At 39.8% G+C, this 23465-nt stretch overlaps 1 protein-coding gene across 3 annotated transcripts in view; it reads right to left on the reverse strand.

Moving 5' to 3' along the window:
- Positions 1 to 11682: 11682 nt before the first annotated feature.
- Positions 11683 to 23465, reverse strand: part of Nkain3 (Na+/K+ transporting ATPase interacting 3) — a 669681-nt gene continuing 657898 nt past the window's right edge. For 2 of the 3 annotated variants that reach the window (XM_006537951.4, XM_011250046.3), the window contains exon 7: positions 11683 to 23310. In XM_006537951.4, coding sequence (XP_006538014.1) covers positions 23257 to 23310 — 54 coding nt within the window. In that variant the 3' untranslated portion in view covers positions 11683 to 23256. The remainder of the gene's footprint in view (positions 23311 to 23465) is intronic. The other variant, NM_001290410.1, reaches the window with a different exon arrangement.

The following is a 23465-nucleotide window of genomic DNA, read 5'->3' on the forward strand; positions in this document are numbered from 1 at the left end:
CACCAAGATTTTGATATTGGTTTTAATTCTTTCAGATAAATTCCAAGATGTAGGATTGCTGACTTATATAGTACTTTTACTTTTAATTTTTGAAGAAACTTTATATTTTTCTCAATGATGGCTAAATTAACTCATATTTACACAAATAATATATGAGCCTTTTTTTTCTCTACATGTTCTCCAAGACCAAATAAATCCATGCACTTATAGTCAGTGAATTTGAATGAGGACACTGAAGACACACAATGGAGAGTAGATAAATGCTTCAATGTATGGTGTTGGCAAAATGGATATCAACATGCAGAAGAATAAAAATGAGCCCTCACCTCATACCATAGAAATGTCAACTCAGAAAAAATTAAGGAATAAACATAAGGCTCAGACACAAAATGGATACCAACACGCAGAAAAATAAAAATGGACTCCTACCTCATACCATAGAAATGTCAACTCAGGAAAGATTAAAGAATAAACATAAGATGCAGACTCAAGACTTGAAAACTTTTTGAAGACTACATGATGGGAAAGCTTCTTGACACTGAGCTGGGTATAGGTAAGCTCAATGCAAACAGAGGCAAAGCTAGATGAGAGACTACAGCACTCAGAGAAGCCACAAGAGAGGCAGGAAAATAATCAGTAAAGTAAAAAGAAACCACACAGAATGGAAGAAAGTATTTGAATGCTATGGATGTGGTAGGAGGAAAATACAGAAAATGTATGAGGATGTCAAATGACCAAGCAAAAACAGAAAAAAAAAATCCAATTAAAAAAGTAGACAGAGGATAATGTTATATGAATTTTCCTAGGGAGTTGTTAACAAATATGTATTTACCTCTAACAGCGTAATAATGAAGTTTCAAATAATAATCTTGGTAAACCCATATTATCACTCCACATAAAACTCTACTCCCGATGGATTAAAGACCTCATCATATGGCTAGGTACACCAAATCTGATACAAGAGAATGTGGGGAATAGTCTTGAACCCATTGACTCAGGAGTAGATTTTCTGAACAGAACACCATTAGCATAGGCACTAATCATAACCAATAAATGGGTGAAGCTGAAAAAAAACCCTTTTATATGGCAAAAATCTTTTTAACAGCATTGGGACAAATCAGTAACCTACAGAATGGAAAAAAAAAAAACCCAAAAAACCTACCAACCCCACACCGAATAGAGGACTAAGATCCAAAATATATAAAGAACTCAACTGGATATCAAGGAACAGCCCGTTAAAAATGAGGTACAGATCTAAATAAAGAATTCTCAAAACAAGAAACTCAAATGCATGGGAAGCGCTTAAAATGTATAACATTTTTAGTCATCAGTGAAATACACATCAAAACGACTTTGAAACTTCATGTTACACATGTCAGAATGGCTACGATCAATAAAACAAGTGACAGATCATGCTGGAAAGGATGTGGAATAAGGGGTGACTAATCCATTGCTGATAGGGGTGCAAATGGGATGGCCACTATAGAACTCAGTGTGGTAGTTCCTCAGCAAGATACAAATCAATCTACTGCAAGATCCAGCTGTACTACTATTGGGAATATACATAAAGGATGCTTTATTCTATCACAAGAACATTTGCCCAAACATGTTCATTGTTTTGCTATTAATAATACCCAGAAATCAGTAAAAACCTCGATGTCTCTCAGCAGAAGAGTGGATAAAGAAAACGAGGTGTATTTCTATAATGGATTATCACCCAGCTGATAAAAAAAATTATATTCACAGGTAAATGGATAGAACTAGGAAAAAACCATCCAGAGAGAGGTAACTCGACAAGAAAGACACATATGATATGCATTTGCTTACATGTGGATGCTTGCTCATAAGTCACTGCTTGCTCATAAGGGAGCTGCAATCTATACAAGCACAGACGATACGTAGAGAGTAAGGGCTTTGGGAAATACACTAGATCGTTATGGAGTTTCAAAGGGAAAGACTGAAATGAGAGGATTAAACAGAGATAGAGGTACAGGGAAAAAGAATATGAGGAAGGACAACAAAAACTATGGGCTATTAGAGGGGCTCTGTAGAAACCTGTACAGTAGAAGCTTCCTGAAATATATACATAGATGAAGGTGATCACAATGAAGTTGACAAATAATGGAGGAGATAAAAATCCCAACTGGCCCTCTCTTGACACCAAAGGCATCTTCCAGTACTAAGATTCTGTTACAACTGATTGAGTCGTTGGCTGAAGTGTCTTATTGGAACCCCCATACAACTCAGGCTATAGATGGCTCTCTGCAAACTAATGATAAAGCCCTATCGCTGAAGACAAGTCCTCCACAGCTTATCAAACACAGAGAAATAGAGCTAGTACTTGCCTAGAGTCTTCACCTTGATGGACTGAAACTTTCAGTCCCTGGTTCTGAGAGTTACTCTGTCCACTACCAAAGAAGGAAGGAAAACAACAGGCAGTTCCAAACAAACGCAAAGGTTTGTAACTCTACAAGAGGGACCTGCCAGCAAGACACACTGTTGCAACGGTGGCACAAAGCTTGTTAGAGTAAGTAAGCAATATCTGATTTGAGTAAAGGCTCACTCCAAGAGCTGGAACCCACACCCTGTACTGCTTGGGTGGATAAGAATATGAGGCTTGCCCAGGGACCCAGGGAAAAAGACATACCACTGCCCTGCTAAAGCAGGGCTTCTCAACCTGTTGCGGCCGAGCCTTGCGCGGGGATTGCATATCAGAGATCCTGCGTGTCAGACATTAGCTCGATTCATAACAGTAGCAACTTACAGTTATGGAGCAGCAATGAAAATAATTTTTACAGTTAAGGATCACCGTAACATGTGGAACTATATTAAAGAGTCACAGCATTAGGGAGGTTGAGAACCACCTTGCTAAAGGAATATAGCAATAAAATGTCTCCTAATGGAAATCTGTTGTATTCATAGATCAGTGCCTAGCTCGGTCATCATCAGGGAAGCCTCTCCTGTAGCAGATGGGAACAAATAGAGAGGCCTGTGGGGAGCAATTTTACTAATTGATGGAGGATGGAGTATGTCCCCCTGTACTGTGGGAGGTATCATTTCCTGATAGGTAGGGCTGAGCTATAAAAGAATGCAAGGCTGAATGCAAGTCAGGAAGCAGCTTTCTCTCATGGTCCCTGTCTCTACTTCTGCCCTTACTACCCTCAAAAAATGGATTGGGATCTGGATGTGTAAGCCAAATAAACCCGTTCATACCCTAAGCTGGTTTAGGTCAGTGTTTTATCAGAGCAACAGAAAGTATGCTAGACTAGCTGGTGAGTGGAGAATTCAGTCAGCTCTTACCACGTGCTCACCATTGTGATGGGGACGCCACCCTCATCTTTTAGTGAAGAGTACTGCTTCATCCTCCTTCCCCAAACCTATTTCTGCCTTTCAAAGGCACTCGTCTTTGATTAGCAAAGGATCCGTCTCTCCTGCTCCCCACAGTCTGAATTCTGGAGCTGATTCCTAGCTCTCTCAGAGTGAGACCTAATGTATATGCTAGCCTGTGAGGTCATAGGTTCTGGCCTCCACACACTGCATTCTTCCTGTCTCTATACCTGAGCATTTGACCTTTCTCCACCACTGCTCAACCCTCCAAACACACATTTCTGCTTCTTTGCTGCCTGCTTTGGGTTGGCCTTTCCTGAACACTGTGGTAAGGAGCATATTTTCTTGTCAGGATTGCTCCTGTCTGCTGCTTCATTTGTCTTCACAGTATATAAAACTATCCAACGTAATTTTATTTACTTGTTCATGTAATTATTTTCTGCCTCCTTACCTGCAATGCAATTTGCATGAAAACAAGAACTTGATTTTGCCCTATATCACTGTCTGCCTATGTCTAGTGGCTCATAAATAAAGGAAGTGCTGTGTACTCAGTGCCAGCAAAACCCCTGCCTGGACCAAGTATGAGTGAGAACTGTGCTATTGAATATCTTTAGAGGAAAATTTGACTACATTTGCCTTTTGCCTTGCACACTCACATTACACTTAACCTCTGGGGAGAATTTGACCCCATTCTACAGATAGCTTCCAGATGGACTCTTTCATAAAATGAATGACAAGAACCCTGTAACCCGAAGGTGTTTAAAGCATCTATTAATATTCAGTATGTAAGAGCTGAGGTCAGTGATTCTGAACATCAGGTATACAAAAAAAAAAAAAAAGTACTAGGCTCAGGGTCTCAACTTTAACATTTCTACTGCAATAGAATAAATCCATTAGGGAAAACTGTAAATCTGATATAAAAAAAAAAAGCGCCGAAGATTAATGTAGGTCATTCTATGCTATTTTCATTTTAATTTTATAAGGTTAAGAAGGGAGCAGTTTCATTGTGAAAAATAAACCAAGATTTAGTAACCTACTCCGCAAACATTTCTTCTTCTTCTCTGCCCCACATTCTCTTTTATAAAGAAAGATCTTATTTATTTTGTAAGTTCAAAATGGACAAGCTATAGTCAAACACTTTTTATTTATACTATATACATATATCACATATACTATCACAATAATGTAAGAATAAATGGAAACCAGGAGAGTTTCTGATAAGCCCCTATACATAGTGTCTTATCTAAAATGGTAACACACACGCTTGGATGTAGGTCAAATGCCATAGGATCTGACTACTCGTGACACCACACAGCCCCCAGGGAGCCTCATATAAATTATACCCCCCAAAATTTTACCTTCTTAAGCCCTAGATTATTTTGCATGTTTATTGCTTCATTCTTATCCACTGACACATCTCAAAATCCAACCTAAAAGCTATATATTTGCCTCAAACATGAATCTGAATGTTTGCCTTCTGCCTGGCCTTCCCCCTTTTCTATCTCAAAAAATTTAAATTCCATTTTGATCTTAATTTCTGGAAACACCTTTCCCCTTTTTAATGGAGGGATGGTTTATTATCATTTCTTTCAGTGAATAGGTCTGTCTTGCAACTAACCAGAAGACCGCTTATAGAAGTTCTACATAGGTTCGTGCTGCTGGAGTTTATAACACAGGTAGACTTGGAAATGACATCAAGCAGAAAGTGTCTTCAAGGGTTCTCCAACAGGGGCTGGGAAGGGTGGGAGGCTGATTCCCCTAGGAAGGGAAAGATTGTTACACTGTGCGCCACCAGGGGTGCCTAAGGTTCCCATTTGGATCCTTTAGATTTACTCTGATCTTTAAATCAGCTTTATTAATGGCTAACTGACAAATGGGCAATTTATATACTTAAGGTGTATGACTGTATCTATTTCTCTTTTTGGGAGGTTATTTGGAATTGAGACCAGGGTCTGGCACAGGCCAGGTGAGCACTCTCAACACTGAGAGACATCTTTAACCTGAGATTTGGATGCATGCACTGTGAAACGAGTGTTCTCTCCATAGTGCCTGCACTGTGCTCGTCTCACACAGCCATTCACCTATCCCTTCCCTATGACTTTCTAGTTCCCTAGTCTCATTTCTACCTTGTATCTCCAAGACATTTCTCACATAGATCAGGCCAGCCTCTGCCAGTTTTCAGATCATACTCAAGTACCGGTCCCCAGAAGCCAGGCAATGTGTGTGAGATCTCTTTTTCCTTTTGCTGACAGCCTCTACAACAGCACACCTAGCAGGGATTGGGACATGCTCTACTCTACTATCTGTCTTCTTAGCTTTATCCCACCCAGCTCTCACTCTGCACCCATTTGGAGTAAACTCCTGAGGAGAAGAGGGGACAGACATTTATCTGAAAAAGGTATTCCTTAATCAGTGTGGGTAGTCAGACAATTCTTGTTGAAACTTCTTATGCTCACAAACTAAAAATCAAAATAGATACTCGGCTTGCTAGAATATGCTTCTAAGTGCACTGGATTTGGAACCTGAAGCTTTCAGACCTTGGATACCAAACTAAGGTGTGTGTGTGTGTGTGTGTGTGTGTGTGTGTGTGTGTGTGTGTGTGTACTGGAAGCTTAGTGCCCTGTGGTATGGCAGGGGAAGAGAATGAAGGGAAGTTTGAAGGGTGGGCTGGGTATGCAAACCCTAAGATTTTGGGAGTCTTCTGATGTCAGGATCTGTTTTGACTGGTTTTCATGTATTTTCTCTCTTTGTAATCAAGTGGGATGGTGGTGGAGTTCTAGTATAGATTAGGAAATTGAGACCGATTATAGTCAATTATTTATAAATGGTGTCTGTGGGTCAAGTGCAGAGTGAAGGATTAGTGTTAGTGGGACTGGGCACTAGCATAGCATGGGTTAATTGAGAATGACAACCACATAATGCAGGAAGCATAGAAATGAGAGAAAGGCAGAGAAGAAAAGCAAAGGACAGAAAGGACTGAAAGGAGCCAGGGTGGGACGTGAGACACAGCACCACTCTTCTCTATGTTCACTTTGCAACCAGGACTGCAAAGCAAGAAAATCCTTTCCAGCAGTTTTTGTTTCCTAGGTTACACTGTCCTTAAAGGTGTCTTCAATTGGAGTTCTAAAAGGATTGCATTCACTTGAGATGTGCCATCATCTTCTATTTCTCATCAACAAAATGACAAGGTCAGAGTCAAACTCCACTAATGCTGGTCTTCCTCATTAGAGAACTTTAACACGCCTCTTACAGGAGATGGCTGGTTTAGGGGTGACGCATTGTGAGTGCTAACTTGATTAAGACACTTTGACAGAATCTGGAAGCAGAAATGTCTTTTGTGACTGAATTTCCATATCGAGGAATGTCAAATTCGTATGCATCACTGAGAAATGACCAAGAGTGTCCTTTGTTGTACATTGATACCACTGTATCAGTTTGAGTGACTTACAGGAAGGAAAAAATTAAATTTATGCTTTAGTGAGAGGAAGAATGCAGACGCTGTATTTGTTGTCAAGTATTCTGATTCTTAAAGGTATATGCAGCAGGTTGTGTCAGAGCTTGTTATCCAAGCTCTGGGGGGACTGAAACATGAAGATTTCAAGTTTAAGGCCACCAGGAGCAGCAGATGGAAATTTTGTCTTTAAAACAAACAAACAACAGCAAATAAATACAAAATACTCCCAAGTTCTGTTAATTACTAGGTTTTTCCATTCTTAACAGATAGGCACCGTCGCACGTGGTTAATTTTACCCGATGGTGATTTCGACTTAATGTATGGGGCTGGGGATGAGAGACAGGATATAATACATGCAGTATGAGAACAGGAAGGGTTTGTCTATTTGAGAGAAGTGGATCAGTAAGAATGGAGCATGGGAGAAGACAAATTAGAACCAAGTATAATGGAGACAGATGTATGATAATGCCAAAATGTTACCCATTACTTTGTATAGTAATCTTAAAATTTAATAATAAAAACCTAAGGCATGCTAGTGGTTTCTGTTGACCAACCCTTGTCTTGGCTAGACTCTTTTCAGTTCCTGAGACATGCTCTCCTATGTTTGCATCATGTAGCTTCCTCTCTCAGACCCAAAGGTATCTGCTTTGGTTATCTGCATTGCTGACTGCTCAGGTCTTAGCTAGTGGCTCATTCTCAGAGAAAAGTTATGTGGCCTGGAAGGCACTCTGGAGCCAGTACTGTCCCGCATCTCACCACATCCATTTCCTCTCTCTCACATCATTCAGTTCATTTCTCACAGCGCTATCCACATGTGATCTGATTCTTTAAAACATATCTATCCTTTGACAATTTCATCCATGTGTTCACCAATACATTCTAGCTACATCCATCCCTCTTGCCTACCTTATCTCCCTATTATCCTTACAACCACCTCTTCTCCTACCAAGTTTCCATCCTACTTACAGGTCTTTTTGTTGATGGTGGTATTGATTTGTGACTCATTAGGTTTCACCAGGGCTGAGCATGTGAGCATGTATGTGGACCATCTACTGAAGCATGGGTGATTCACCAGTTGCTGACCTCTCATGACTTAACCATTTCACAGAAGAGCCACCTGTCACTATGGTGTTTTAGGGGTTGACTTTAGAATACATGACTGTCAGAGGACAACTTAAGTGGTGAGAATTATAGATAAAGAGTCATGTAAGGATGAGGGAGGAGGAGGATGTTTGACAAAAGCCAGTCGGAGACCCACGTTGAAATAAGGAAGCATGAAGATAAGAGCATTAAGAGAAACATTGAAGTAACAGCAGCATTTTAAGCAAATACTTTAAAGTAATACTTCAGGTTGTTTCAGGCCATGGATGATCTCAGTACAGACATGAAGATCTTCCACCTAGATCTTATTTTTGTTTTCACATTATAGTTTCATAGGGACTTTCTCCATGGTGACCTTGAACTCACATTGATTTATCTGCTCCACCTTCCCAAGTGCTGTGATCACAGGTGTGTCTCCATGCTGGTCACCCATTGCAACATTGTAAGCAAACAAAGCTCAGATTTATTATGTTAGAAATACAGCATTGCTTTGTCAGGTGCAGACACATATTCCTGTCTTCCCAACCTCAGAAGTCTGAGATGGAAGACTTCCTTCTATCTAAGAATTTAGGAGATATAGAGGAAGGTATGGAGGGGAGAAGAGAGGAAAGGGGATGATAGAGAGGAATGGGGAAGAGGACTGGAGTACAGAAGGGGAGGGGAGGGGAAGGGGAAGGAGAAGGCTGGGGATTAGAAGAGGAAGGAAGGAAGAGAAAGGGGAGGGGAGGAGGAAGGGGAGGAGAAGAGCGCAAAAGAGAGAAGAGGAGAAGAGAAATTTAGGACACTTGAAGCTCCATTAGAGGCATATTTAATATAGAGATGATAAGACTCATAATTGAAGGTGGTGGGGTTGGAGAGTAGGAGCTAACAAATGAGAGAGATTGTTAAAGTAGGCAAAAAAGTGAAAGAGTGAAAAAAATCTATGATAGTTTGTGATTTAAATCCATACCCTTGATAAAGCATGGAAACAGATAGTATCATTGATGTTTGCCCAACTAGACATTAAACTTGAAATGTCTAGTCAAGGGATCCTTTGCTGAGAATCAGTCTTAGCTTGAGAGAGGGGCCTGAGGAAGTGAATGTGAGTGGTAGAAGAATGACTCAAAGTCAGTAATGGATGCTAGCTGACATTTCTGTGTTCTGCTTAAGATCTCTCTCTTGCAGACCAAAGCCAAGTCTTTTATTTGCATAAGCTAATACCTTAGAAATTGTGTATTCGTTTAATATTTACCTTGTAATCATCCTAAGAGTCAGCATTTTATGACCTTAGCTTCCTGACTCTTAGAAACTGATTTATAGAACACTTTCTAGGCAAATGAACAAGACAGCAAGTATATATACATTTTAAAATAGCAAGTCCAATGAGGTTTTTGGGGCACTTGTGGTTGTCAAGTCTAGATAAACAGAGAGGCTGATTTTAAATGAGAAAGTTAGCTTTAGGTATAGTATTTTTTATAACTTTTTTTTTCAATTTAGTGAGCTCTTGTTTATGCTGATGCAAGCAGCATTGAAGCTCATTTTTGTAATTCTTAGCTACCTCAATATGTTCTTTTAATCTTTGGATTTTTTTCTTTTTTATCTCACTGACTCTGAGGCTTATTATTAATAAGTATTAAGCAATCCCAGAAAGTAGAAATATCATGAAGCCATCATCTTTTTTTTCTGACTTTTGTCTGTCCCCACCTCTATTTGGATAACACATATAACTCCCTCCTTTAGGGAGTAGAATATCTGGATCAAATTTAGTTAATGGCTTCTGTGGAGAAGACTACTAATATTATGTTATAATTTCACCATTAATATTATGTAACAATCTATCTTAGCCTTGTTTTTTAACTATTCCATTCTCTTTGAACTCATCTTCTCAGAGTTCTTTCCCACAGCCTTATGGGCTGCCCTGAAGGTTACAGCATTATCAGATGGTTGAGGATTGCCAGACACATTCTTGATTCCTGGAATAATGTTATTTCTGACTATCATGGAGTCATTATCCATGGCAGGAAGAACATTCCACAAAAAGGAATATGAAGTAAAATATATACATTATTATGCACACAAGCTTTATGCTGACAGCAGCCATCAGCACAGGAAGAGACCCATGTCCTGCTAGCTCAGCTCCAGGGGTGGAAACCATGTCACACCATCCCTTCCACTGCCAAAAGCCATACAATGTTCAACATGATCAATTGGTCTTTATTTTTGTCTTGAAGTAGACCAGTGCTTTTAGATTACACTACTGTACTTTAGTCTTTGATTAGTGTAGATAGGGACAAAATATTCAGGATTTTTATATTGTCATGTTTCTTCTGCTATTGTAACAATCACCAGAAACAAATCAGCAGGCAAAGAGAGAAAGGTCACTTTGGCTCACAGTTGTGGAACTCAAGATGCCTCATTACTTTTGTGTTAGTGTAGTAAAGCAAACAAACTGTCATGATAGAGAGCAGGCGGTGAGGCAAAAAGCCAGTAGCTTGTAGTTAAACAAAAGGAAAGAAAGAAGGGTTAGAGCCATATTATGTTTACCTAGGGAACAATTACAGTGACCTAAAACCTGACACACCATCCCCACTCTGCCATTCTGCCTCCACACACATTAGGCTCCATCTCCTAGCAGCTACCATCTTCCTATGGCGTACCAGCTGCAGACCGAGCCTTTAATCTACTGACTTTAGAGGACATTTAAGATCCATACCATAGTGTCACTAAAACAATTTTCTCAGTTTTAATAAAGTTACAGAACCACATTAATACTATGAACTTAATGCATACATTTCCCATGCAATGTGCCCCTCCCTTTCCTTTTGTCTGATGGTGATGAGCTCAGGTGAAGAGTGGCAGTCACTACAAAGGTAATCCACTCCCTGTCCCTGGAGATGGAATCCCAGCCTGGGTGACTCAGGTCAGATATTTAACACTCTTTTACATCTGGGAAATCATGCTGGTGATAAGGGGTTATTGCTCCCCGAGTAGGCTGGGTGGAGGGTAGTTTGTGTGACTTGACTCAGAGACAGTGAAGAAGTTAGGAAAGTAGTTATCCTGGGAGTAACATGGTGACAGACAAGGGGGAAGGAAGAAATCACTTACCATAAGAATGAACTCAGTATGATTCAGTGCACTAGGTCCTGGTGCCAACTTTTAGACATTTCTTTCCTGGGCTGTATTTAGCATGTTACACTGTCATCATCAAACCATGGTCTAATTAATTAGTTATAAGGCTTTTTTTTCCCCGTGGAGAACAAAATTATAGCCTGGTTTCTGCTTTGGAAGTGGTAGCCTAGGGTGAATGACAGAGGTAAGAACTGAATAGATCATTGGATGAGAAGCCAGCTTAGCCACAACCAGTGGCAAATTGGTTGAGTTGGTTTGTAGTCCTTCAAGTCTTCTGGGACTTCTTGGAAAGTGGACTGTTTTCTTCCAGTCACAATAGCCAGTGATTTTCCTTGCTCGTGAAACAGAAGTGTAAACTCTTGCAATCTGAAGAATGCAGGAACACTCAGGATGCACACTTGTCCAAGTTTCTTTTACAAACACATAGGATAGGGGAAGCATTGCTCTTTGAGATGCCCGGGAGCACAGGTCTTGAATTTTGAAATATTTATATTTGCATAGTGAAATTAGGGATGCACTCTAAGACTAAACACAGAATCCAGTGATTTCTATGCCCCTGAAAGTAATCTTATAATATGCATAAGATATTACTTATTTTACCAATTTTATGTGAGTCAAAGTTTCATGACCTGGAATTCTGGATCTGTGGCATCATGCAGTGCTAAAAAAGTTTTCAACCTTGGACTTGGGGATTCAGGATGCTGAGCATTTATTATGAGGAGAAGCATTGAAAATAGCATTCACCTTCTATTTCAATGTACACTTTTATTCATGGTTGAAAATAATAGTTAATTACATATAACTTGTAAACTTATTCAGAATCAGTGTTTAGAGAAAGACATATGAATTAAATGACATATTCTAATGACTGTAGAATATAATATACAGGTAGAAGCACAAAATGTAAAAAGCAAAATTGTGAAAACAAGTCCTGTTACCTGTATGTGTAAGAAAAACAAGACTCATTTTCCTACAGGCTACCAATATTATACCGGGCAGTTCTTGACAGAGTTCAGGTATTTTCATTTACTTCACCTGGTAGCTCAAGAAATGATAGAAAAAGACACTAATATACAAAGAAATTACGTCACAGTGTTATGTGATAGTAGAAACTCGTATTAATACAAAATATCACTTGAGGTTTATACATAGAATTCTAGTGCCAAGTTTGAGAGACATCTTGGTTAGCAAGCAATCTGAGAATTATTAGATACAGATTTTCTTAAACAAATACTTTTGCTGGTAAATTGTTGGTGGTTTAAAAGCAACTAGAATTGGGTAGAAGTTGCTACAACCTGTCATTTTAACAGCAGGCACGGAGCAAAATGCTCTGCTGTTTCCACTCCTCTCCATAAGATGGCAGAGTTGGTGTTACAAAGAAAAGAGCAAACTCACTGTTAGTCTTGGGAACAGTAGAAGACTTAGGGTCATTCTTAGCATTTCACTATTGCTATCTTCATTCTACAATAGTACTAATAGTACCCAGTTTGTCAGAAATAGCAGCAAAGGAGCAGCTATGCGTGGACCTCCACGTATAGCAGTGTTTCCTGGAGACCCCCTCTCTGAGCACTGCTATTTCTTTCCAGACAGTTATGACTCTGCAGGGTCTCTTCCACACCCAGTCACTCCAGGACCCACGGTGGTACTCTCAGATCATCACAGAGTTAACTAGAGTTTATCTGCGTGTGGCTGAAGCAAGCATAATTATTTAGACTGGCAGGGGCTGCAGAATGGCCTACCTTAATGAGAGGGGTGCGACAGGCTGGCACTGGCTATGTGATCCGGTAACTGGTTCTTAGATCTGTCAATCCAGTCCTAAGTGATAGGGCACCATTTTCAAGTATGGCACACACATGCTCAGAGAGACATGTTGCTTAGATCTCAGTGTCTTGAGCATCACAGAATGAATGAAGAGTGGTGTCACAGAGACTGAGCTCTGCAAAGGAAGACGTTTGCCCAAAGCTATGAAGATTTCTATAATCAACTTCTCAAAGAAAAATGGGACATTTGATTAGTTTTCATTGCCCCTCTACCCCCTGGGATGGGGAGGGGTGCTTTCAAAACCAGATTCTTGCCAAGTGTTTGTTTAAAGCATCCCAAGGCAGCAAAGGAAGGTCGCATTTGGGCTGACCATTTTCCTTACTCACCAAAGATCAGAATCTGTGGGGAAGGACATTGTCCACACCTTCTTCCAGGGTCCAGATGTTCTAGAATGGTATTTTCTTGAGGCTTTGCAGATTAATATATCTCCCCAGGGATAACATGTATGCTCCCCGTGGAAGATTCTTTTATTTTGCTTTATTTCTCTAATAATTGGACAGTGCCTCTCACCCATGAGATTCTCTGCAGGCATGCTTTGAAAGAAAGGCCGTTACCACTGCTTGCCACCACATGGTGTCAGTTAAAAGAGTTCATAGAACCTTGTGTCCCTCGGTGTATGCTGGTGGATTAAAAGAAAAAAACCTGCCAAGTATGGCAGTGACTTGCAATAAAAGCTCCCTAGCAGTAGCCGATCCTAGATGGTCATCTTTCTACATGAAAGGGCAAATCTGACTGACTCAGAAATGATAAACTTGCCTGAGTGAGCAGCTGTCAATTACTGATAGACTAAAAACAGTACAGGAAACAAAACGGGCAAATGTAAGCCCGAACTCTTGAATCGGAAGAGAGCGTGGCAGACCAATGTGGCATGCTTTGGAGGAACCCTTACCTGTTCTGTGAAATGCTGTTCTACTAAAAGAGACAATTTGGTAACTACAAGGTAAAGGGAAATTTATCACAGGGGATAATTCTCAGAAACGCGTATTAGGGACTTAAATCCTTTGAAAATCAAATCCTCCTCTCGCCTGGATAGTTTCTCACCATGCTGAGGCTCCTATGTGGGGCATGCATGGGGAGATAACTGGAGTATAATTACACAGTGTTCTTTATCAAGTGTCTTTAGTGTTAGAGATGCTAAGGATCACAGGCCACCGGACACTCTGGAAATATCATGCTACAGAAAGCAATGCCATATTTAAGAAGCACAGACAATGGAAATCTGTGTGATCATCAGAAAAAAAGAAATTACCAGCAGCCAGAAGTAGTGTATCTTATTCAGATGTGGGGCTCTGAACTGCCACATGTCAGATGCACGTGACAGAAAAGCAATAATGGTTATAATTGTAAGACAGGTCAAAGAGAACTAGAGTACCTCCTCTATTCACACAGACATGATTTTAGCTAACATCTGGCTTTATGTTAGTAGGAGTAAGACAGTTTAGTAAAGGTATGCACTACTTCCTGTAGACTGTTACAGGGGTTTTCACATCACATGTGTCCATATGCCAGGGATTCAGCTTCTTATATTGGTTTCCTCCGTGTGCTCTTTCAGAGGTCGCGTGTTTAAACGCTTGTCAGCATTTCTGCATATTCTCTGCATAGTTTCCTGCTCCTTAATCTGTTGGGTGCTTGGAAACTACTTTATTAACAAAATCCAAGCTGTGTTTTAATTAAGACTAATAAATACTAGGCTGGAGAGCTTCCCTCTGTGGAGAACTTAGGGATTTCAAAATGTGGAATATAAAAAAACCTACCCAAGAATGGCAGAAACCATTTTGTCTGTCTTTGGCTCCTTGGTTCTGCTGTGTGTGCAGGAGGTTGCTAGGCAGCAGGGCTCTTGTCATATGTAAGAAGTCTCAGAAAACAAAAAAAAAAACCCAAAAAACAAAAAACAAAACAAAACAAAAAAACCCAAAAAACCAAAAGCCAAAAAACCAAGAAAACCAAAAACATACAAAGTCAGAAATTTGTCATTGTTTCCAGCCCAAGGGATCTCTCTGGGAACTCTCACCTACAAGTTACTAGGCGAGGATGAGAAATTGCTTCGTTATTCTGTGTCAGGCATTTTGCTCTAGGAACTGATATGGATATTAATTCTAACTCGCTCCACTTCAGGGTTTTCCCTTGAGGACGTGAAAGTGTTTTGAAGTGTTCACACCCACGTTTCCCTTTAGCTATGTGAAATGGGGAAAAAAAATGTAACATCTACATCTTTAACAGAGAACGAGGCATGCTTTTATAGCAATTATTATTGATGCTAATAATACTCTGGGCTTCTAGCAGCATCTGTCATGTTGCAGTTCATATCCCCAGCAGAACTTTAATGAAAATTCCATTTTCTTAAAGGTTGTGTTTAATTATGCAGCTCCTTAGTTATGGGTATGAAAATATGGGGTTTCTGTGGAGGAAATCAAGGCAGGGAGATGGCAGTGGTCCTGAAACAAAGGAGAAATAAGGAAACAAGCCCAGAACCTGCTGATATCACTGCCCTCCTACTTTGAGAAGGATTGAGTCAAAGCAGACCCTGCAGACCTAAGACCACAGGGGGGCATTTTAGAGCCAGCGGAGGGACTTTGATCTCTGGGCATATTTCAGGTAGTTTGACGTCTGTCATCAATACCTTCCCTTGTGTTATTAAAAAGTCTAACAGTCACCAACTGATATTTTAAACCCATTATATAAAGCATGTGGTTTAAAAACAATGAAAGGAACTGACGAGTCTTACTTGTCCTCCAAAAACAAGTTAAAGAAGCCACAAGAGTAAGAACACAGGAGTTCTAGTGTTAAAGAGACTTAGCATGCAGGCTGCACATTGTGGCACCAGCCTTTAATCCTAGCACTTAGGAAGCAGAGGCAGGTGGGTGGGTGTCTGTGAGTTTCATGCCATATATATTGAGACCCTGCCTCAAACAAACAGATATTTAACTTACTACTTCATACATTATAAATTGCATAAATCACCAAGCCCCGGTTGTGGTGGTGGAATCTTAAAAGCAAGGCAAAGATGAAAAGCTATAGAGAACCCAAATAAATAACTATGCATATTGGATGAATAAATTGATCTATTATTATAAAGTGTTTATAATAATAACCCCCCACTTGGCAATAAGAAGGAAAGTCTGTATGATACAATGCAGGTATTGATGAAGGAACTGGAAAGCCGGTTAATATTCAGAGCATTACCTGTTTCTGTTTTCTGCTTATTTATTTACTTACTAACAGAACTGAGGATTGAACTCTGGGCCTCACATATGCTAGGCAAGCACTCTATCAATGACCTACATCCTTAGTACCTATTTCTTCTATCAAGACCTGAATTCACTACAATAACTTTGATTACTGGGATCTGATTTTAATATGAGGCTGCAGGTGCTCTTCATAAACTATTTTGTAAAAGTACAGGCAGTGAATATGATTTGTGGTTAGAATTTAAGATGCCAGAAAGAAAATAGAATGATTGCCTTTGAGCAAGGGGGCTCATGGAAGACGAAACTGTAAGAAGCAGTCTGAAAGTGGCTTTAAGCAAGTTATCAGCATATTCACTTCCCTAGGACCTGTCATTGAAAGTAAGCTCTCTGTGATCTAGCTGGTAAATGTAGTATGCAGGTTGTTCAGAGCATACAAAATTGTGTTTAAGCTGCAAGTGAAGAAAGCAGACACAGAGAGACCAAGCTGATCAAGCACAACCATCTGTCCTGGGATCTGATGCCTTCTTCCGGTGTGTGTGTGTGTGTGTGTGTGTGTGTGTGTGTGTGTGTGTGTGTGTGTGCATGAAGGCAAAGTAGCCATATACATAAAATAAACAAGTCTTAAAGACATAAAATAAAACAGACAGAAAGAGTGACCTGTGGTCAGGGATTTCTAACTATCCCCTCAGAAGACAAAATGACGTCAAGAAAACAAGCAAAACAAAACAAAACAAAACAAAACAAACAACAACAACAACAAAACCGAAGAGAATACTAATGTCCTCTGGCTAGTGATTCTGCTAAGGAGAAAGGAGAAGCAGGTTATGGGTAGGAGGCCAGCAGCATGTGTCTTCCTGCAGGGGGCCTACAACCTGATCATCCAGATCTGCATCAAATGTCATCACAAAAGAGCCGGCCAATAAAAGCCTGATCGGTAGGGACTCTAAAAAAGACAGCGGTGGAATGAATGCAGGGGAAGAAGGCTGATTCCCATATAATAGGACACCAGAAGAATTTACTGCTGTGACTAGCCTCAACGTCCTCCTCTTCAAATGAGCACAGGGAGATATCACAGGTCTTTCCACTGCTATGAGTTTAGCTTGCAGAGAAAGAGCATATACTTGGCGGTGTGTGCTCATGAATTCAGACACCTTCAGAGGCCAAAGGGGGAAGTAAGATCCTCTGGAACTACAATTACAGGCAGTTGTGAGTTACTGAATGTGGACAACTTATCTTGGGTCCTTTGCCAGGGCTGCAGGCAAGCACTACACACTTAATCATCCTGAGATTGACTTAACATTGAAGCATCTCTTTTGCCCCTTGCTTATATAAATTTTTAAAAATGACATCTTGCTATTCTGCTCAAGGTGGCTTTATACTTCTGGCCTCAAGCAATCCTTCCACCTCAGGCTCCTGTATTAGAGTCCAACTCACCTAATCATTTTGAAATTATCAGGCACTACCTAGATTTGGAGGCAATGTATGCTCAGAGAGTCTATGAGCAGCACTCTTCAGTTTCCCAGATCATTCCCTAGAGTGTTGTTGAATAAGCAGTATCTGGGGCACACGGTTCAGGAAGAGGGCACAGTAAAGTCTAATGATAAAATTTTTTATAATTTTAAGTTTCTCAAAAATAATGTATTTTTTTCCAAGAAAAAAAGTGAAAAGAGATTGACCAACTTAAAAAAAAAAAATGTACTTTTTTTTTTCATTTAGTTGTCATAGTGCTGGCAATCAAATCTAGGATCTTGGCTTCAGTGACAGCCATGTGCTCCACCACTGAAGTCCATTTCCAGACCCGCTTTTAAACGTTAAACTTCACAGCAACAACAACCCCTTTCTTCTTCTCCTCCTCTTTCTCCCTTTTCCTCTCCTTCCTTCTTTTCTTTCTCTTCCGTTTTTAATCTTCGTGACAGACTCTCACTAAGCCACCTAGGCTGCTCTTGAATTTGTGTTTATTCAGCCCCAACCTCCCATGTAGTAGAGGTTATAGGTCTGTGCCACCATGAGTAGCTGAGCTCAACTTTAACACAGAGGAAATAGCAGAATACAAAAGTTTAAATGGAGAGAAACTCGAAGTAAATCCACATGAATCAGGAACAAGAGACAGATGTACAAAAGATCACACAATGTAAACACACACTACCTGTCCTGATCCACTTTACTAAGCACTGTATACTCTAGGTACTTGTTCAATTAAATAGCAATAAAATAAAGACCTTATTGATCAATTAAGAAGATCCTGTGGAACAGAGTTCAACTGTTTCAGATGAAAGAATTAGCCTATTGGTGCTGTTATGTGTGGACTGAGACCTGTATTGGACTGGCTCTTTTAATTAGAGTCATTGCAACAGCAGAAAAGCCAAAATACATTCTACAGAATTAATGAAACACTGGACAATCTAGCATCATATATTAAGTTTTCTTTCTGACCATAAAGACCAGATAAGAAAGCAAGATGCAGACAGTTTTATTTCATGGAGCTGATGATGGTACTTTTACAACGTTAGAAAGTATATGTCTCTTTTTTTGTATAATCAATGACAATTAAAAACTCGAGACCTCCATTTCAACAACATGGTGTTCTTGAAGTATATGCAAAAGGCTGCTCAATATTCTTCTCTATGTATTTACTATTCTTAGTTTTAGATGGGTACAATTTCATCTAGAATATAGGCTCTAGTGTCCAGCATTTTTTGCTATAAAGTTTGGGGTAGACCAAACTTTGGCAAATGATATAAGTAGACATACTTGGGGCTGGAGAGATGGCCCAGTGGTTAAGAGCACTGACTGCTCTTCCAGAGGTCCTGAATTCCAAACCCAGCAACCACATGGTGGCTCACAACCATCTTTAATGAGATCTGATGCCCTCTTCTGGGGTGTCTGAAGTCAGCTACAGTGTGCCTACATATAAAATAAATAAATCTTTAAAAAAAAAAGCCAGGTTCTGAGATGTGTCCTCAAACAAAAGAAATGTCATTCTTTTTGCCTTTATTCCCTTTAGTTCCCCTGGCTGGAATTAAACAAGGAGACATATGCTTCAGCAGTCATTGTGAATGTTGTTATGATCTGAGGACCATAACCTCACAAGATGAAGCAGCAAGACCTCAAGCTCTCGAGGAAGCTCCCATGCTGTTCCCTGCGGATGCTGTTCAGAACTTTAGAATATGAAGAGGAATAGTTCTCTCAGTTAAGCTGTTGTCATTTCGTTGTTAGTGTTGGTGACAGTAATGGTCATTTGTGGTTCAACTTAATTCTAAAGTAGACTGACTGGTTATTTATAAAGGCAGATACTATGAGGAAAACTACCTAGATTATCTATTTCATCACACTACTTCTTACCAGCTCTATAGAGGAAGGGAAATGTACTTCAGTGTTTTTACTCAGTGAAACAAAGACAGCCATTTGACCAAAGAAGCAAAACTGGCATTATCCAAATAAAGATGGCGTAACTTTCCGTTTCCATTCTTTCAACCTACTTCTCACTCTGCTCCTTCTTTGCTGCTCTCTTTCATCCATTCCTTTATTCTTTTAACTTATCTTTCAAGTTCAAGCCCACACATATTTGGATCCTTTGAATATTTCATTTTTTAAAGCGTTTACCATTTAATAGGATCCATGCCCTTTATATGAATGCAAGTTCAAAGGCAATGGTTAATTCTCTGTGGGTGCTGACTCCCTGAAAGATCCCAGGATTTAAGAAGGTTTATCCACCATGAAGAAATAGCCTTTTCTCTAAACTCTCTTCAGGAGCAAAAGAGATACCACTCACAAAACAAAATGTGAATTTTTCTAGTCTTCCACTTTTCAGATTTCATTTTCTTAATAAATACATTTGTCTGATGTTTAAAATGTACCAACTTCCTTTCTGAGTGGCACATTACTTAATCACACAAGGAGTAATGCTTTCCATTGGTTTTGCTCTTGGATAAAATATTCTTATTTTGTAGCCTTATTTATAACAAATATTTAAAGTTGACTTCTGGACACTTAAAAGACTCCTTGACTTCAAAATGTTATAGACCACTTGCTTATTGAAAATATGTTTTGTAAGTTTGGAAATTTAAGGTTTCCGAGTCTTTAAAAGACAAGTGGGCATGTGTGAGCTCAACAATGGTGTCAGAAGATCAACAGTCACTGAAGCGAGGACCACACCAGAAGCCAGTTTTTATTTCTTCTTGCTGATGGGTATCCACGGAGAGAGTAGAGAAGCCAGGTCTAAGGGCCTTTTCCAAAAATCCAAGTTTGTAAACATTTCATTGGTCAGTAGCTTTGCTCACAGCTTGGGGCTAGTTCAGGAACACATTAAGCCACCCTGGAGTTAGCTCATTAGTGTAGAAATATCTGTCTTGGACTTGGTTTCATCTGAGCTGCCCATGGCCAGTCCATAACACATCAGTTATTTGTATTTTTTCCTACTTTATTCATCCAACTCTTGAAAGAAAGTGTATATTGTTTGGGCTAAAATGTCAAATCAGAACACCTGAATTCTAATCAACCTATAAAGTTTTTTTTTCTGAATTCCTTATTAAAGTGACTCATAAGTGATAAGTATTTACTTTAAAAACCACACACTCAGAATCTCTGTTTTCCATAGTGAGACTATTTTGGGAACATAAAATTTAAGATTAAGTAAAAAAAAAAAATGAAAGTCTGTTTTATCTTGGCAAGATTCTAATTTTCAGAGACAAAAAGTGCAATTTTGGTTTTTACTTGCTCCTCCATTTAGCGGTCATGATGTTTTTTCTCGCCTTCACAACACACATTTCAGTTGATTTTAACGTAGACAAATTTCGCTTATCAGAAAAGGGCTGTTCATTGGATGAAACAGGTAGCCAGTCATTTTGCTATATCCTGTCAGGTTGAGCTACTAAAAGATAGCTGCCTCTGTTATTTGGGCTTATGGGAACAGCGAGGTTTGTTTTACCAAAGGGATAAGAAAATGCATCAATATATTGCTAGAACAAGATGCCATGTTATCTTCTAAAAAAAGGTGAACCAACCACATTCAAGGTTTAGAGTTGTATGAAGACATGTTCTTGTTTCAGGGTCACACCCTCACCCTTTCTATGGTGGTAAAAAGGAGGCTAAGATCATTGGAGAACATACTCATATAGTTTTTCTCTGATATGGACTGCTCCATGCTCAAGCCACTTCATGTCCGAGAGTTCTCTAATCCTTTTATCTTTCTGCCTAACTTTTGCTGGCACATGATTGGAAGTTCCCATAAATAAGCTGATGCCATCCTAGCTCTTGCATTTCCACATAATTTAGCTGGTTGCTCCAAGGAAGAGTAAGTCATTCATTCAAAAGAAGGCTGTGCCTGGAGCCAGGTTGGTCATGAGTGCAAAGACTTGGTGCCAAGACATGGCCTTTGTGTTATTCTTCTACACCCTGCCACAACCCTGGTCTCCTCAAATGGGAGTTTGATGGCACCACCTTTCAGGTTCCAAGAGCTCCCTGTCATTTAGAATCTAGGTTTATTCTGTAGGAGAGAACTCAGTGGGAGTACCAGCTAAAGGACAGGATACAGCCTAGTACATGAACTTCGAGGCATTAGGGCAGAGGGGATTGCATTAAATTCTGATAGCAGACTCATGAAATCTATGCATATAAGAGGGAGAAGAGGGAACAGAGAGACTTCCACAAGCATACAAAACTTTGTACCAATTTCAGTGGTTTATGGATGCCTTAGAGATATGTGAGCTGCACTGGACTGACTCTGGAGCAAACAGTGGACAGACAGAACTGTGATGAAGGGAAGACTCAATTTTTGTGTGTGTACAAAAGGACCAGAATGGCTTTTCACATGAGAACTAAGGCAGAGACAGGAAAACAATGTGGTGAGACAAATACCTGCCTTATACGGTGAGCAGACAGTTCATCAGCGATGCAGTTAAACCTTAGCAGTGAGAATCAACATGGATTTTATCCATCTACTTGGCCACTTTACAATGGCCAGGTATTTGGTCAAAACCAGTTTACATCAGCAGACTAAGTCAAGCACACTGCAATTTCTAATGTGGTATTTGTTGGGGATCAATGGCATCATGGAGACCAATGGAAAAGGGGACCAAGGAAGGTTCCTAAAGGGTCAGACATGTTCTGTATTTTGGTTGAAGCACTGCTCATTAAGTTTGTGCACTTCTCATTGTACCCTTAAAAACCTATGCATTTCACCATATCTATATTTCATTTGAATCTAAAAGGCCCCAGAATTGCAATACTTTTTCCAAGATGGACCTATTCTCCCCCTTAGAAAATTAGATTTTCCACTTAATTTTCTTGATTATTGGGATGAATGGGGAAAAAGAAAGAAAAACTGATGTAACTCAGGCATAAATATTTTTGTTACAGATCTCTATAGAGAATTCTATAGCATTTGAATGCCCCCTTTGAATATTCAAAACGTTCCTGACTACAGATTTATGGCTGTGATTTCTGTCCCACAGCCCTTGAGCTGTATGTATAGGTCTGACATCAGTGGTGAGAGTGAAACTAAGAGCAGAAAATACGAAGCTCACAGCCAGCCAACTCCCTGCCTAGGAAGGGTTCCACACATCATTCTGGGTTTGTACTCAGTCATAATATAAACACGCACATACATGTGTGTCTTGGAACATTGCAAGGACAAGAGATACACGGATCTGCACATTTATATCGGACTATTTAGAGATTGTGCACTCTTTAGAGATTCAGAACAAAGGGCTTCATGTTTTGTCTGTGTCTGGTGCTGTTTAAACAGTGATCTTTGCTAGGTTGGAAAGTTAGATCCAGTCTTTGTGCAGTCTGCCACAGGTCTACCCTTGTGTCTGATGCCCAAAGGCAATGTCTGTGTATACAAAACCATTAGCTTAGCAGGGTTCAGGGTCCAGTAACCTGGATGTCACAGCTCAATAACACAGACAATCCTCTTAGAAATGACTTGGAGAAGATTTTCATAGATTTTTTTTTTTCATTTTGCATGCCTCAAGTTAAATTAAAAACAATTTAAAACCATTTTTTTTACAATTTACAAGTGCTTATATAAGAAGATGACTTTAAAAACAAAACAAAACAAAACAAAACAAAAAAAACAAACCCACCCAAGCACCCAGAACGCATCTAGCAAACAACGCTAATGTTACACAGGCTGAGACCAAAGACCTCGCAGCTCCGTGTTCGCTGGTCTGGTCGGCAGGGGGCGCAGTCCTGCTGTCTAGGAGGAAGGTGACGCTGTAGGATCCCCAGAGCTAGAGGCCAATGGTGCTTTGTTCCCTAACTCAAGTCCAGGAGCCGCATTTCAGAGTCAATGTCATTACTTATTTCGACCTGAAAAAGAAAATATAAATTGCTTTAAAAAACTCCAGTGCTGATAAATGAAAAGCCTGTCTCTTTCTCCAGGCTTTTTGAAATGCAAAGCAATTTAGGGTGGGCCTGCTTCTCTTGGACCCAGGAGCTAGGAAGGTTAAAGGCTCAGCTCTTCT

Source organism: Mus musculus, chromosome 4 (assembly GCF_000001635.26).
Source record: "Mus musculus strain C57BL/6J chromosome 4, GRCm38.p6 C57BL/6J".
Taxonomy (NCBI): Eukaryota; Metazoa; Chordata; class Mammalia; order Rodentia; family Muridae; genus Mus; species Mus musculus.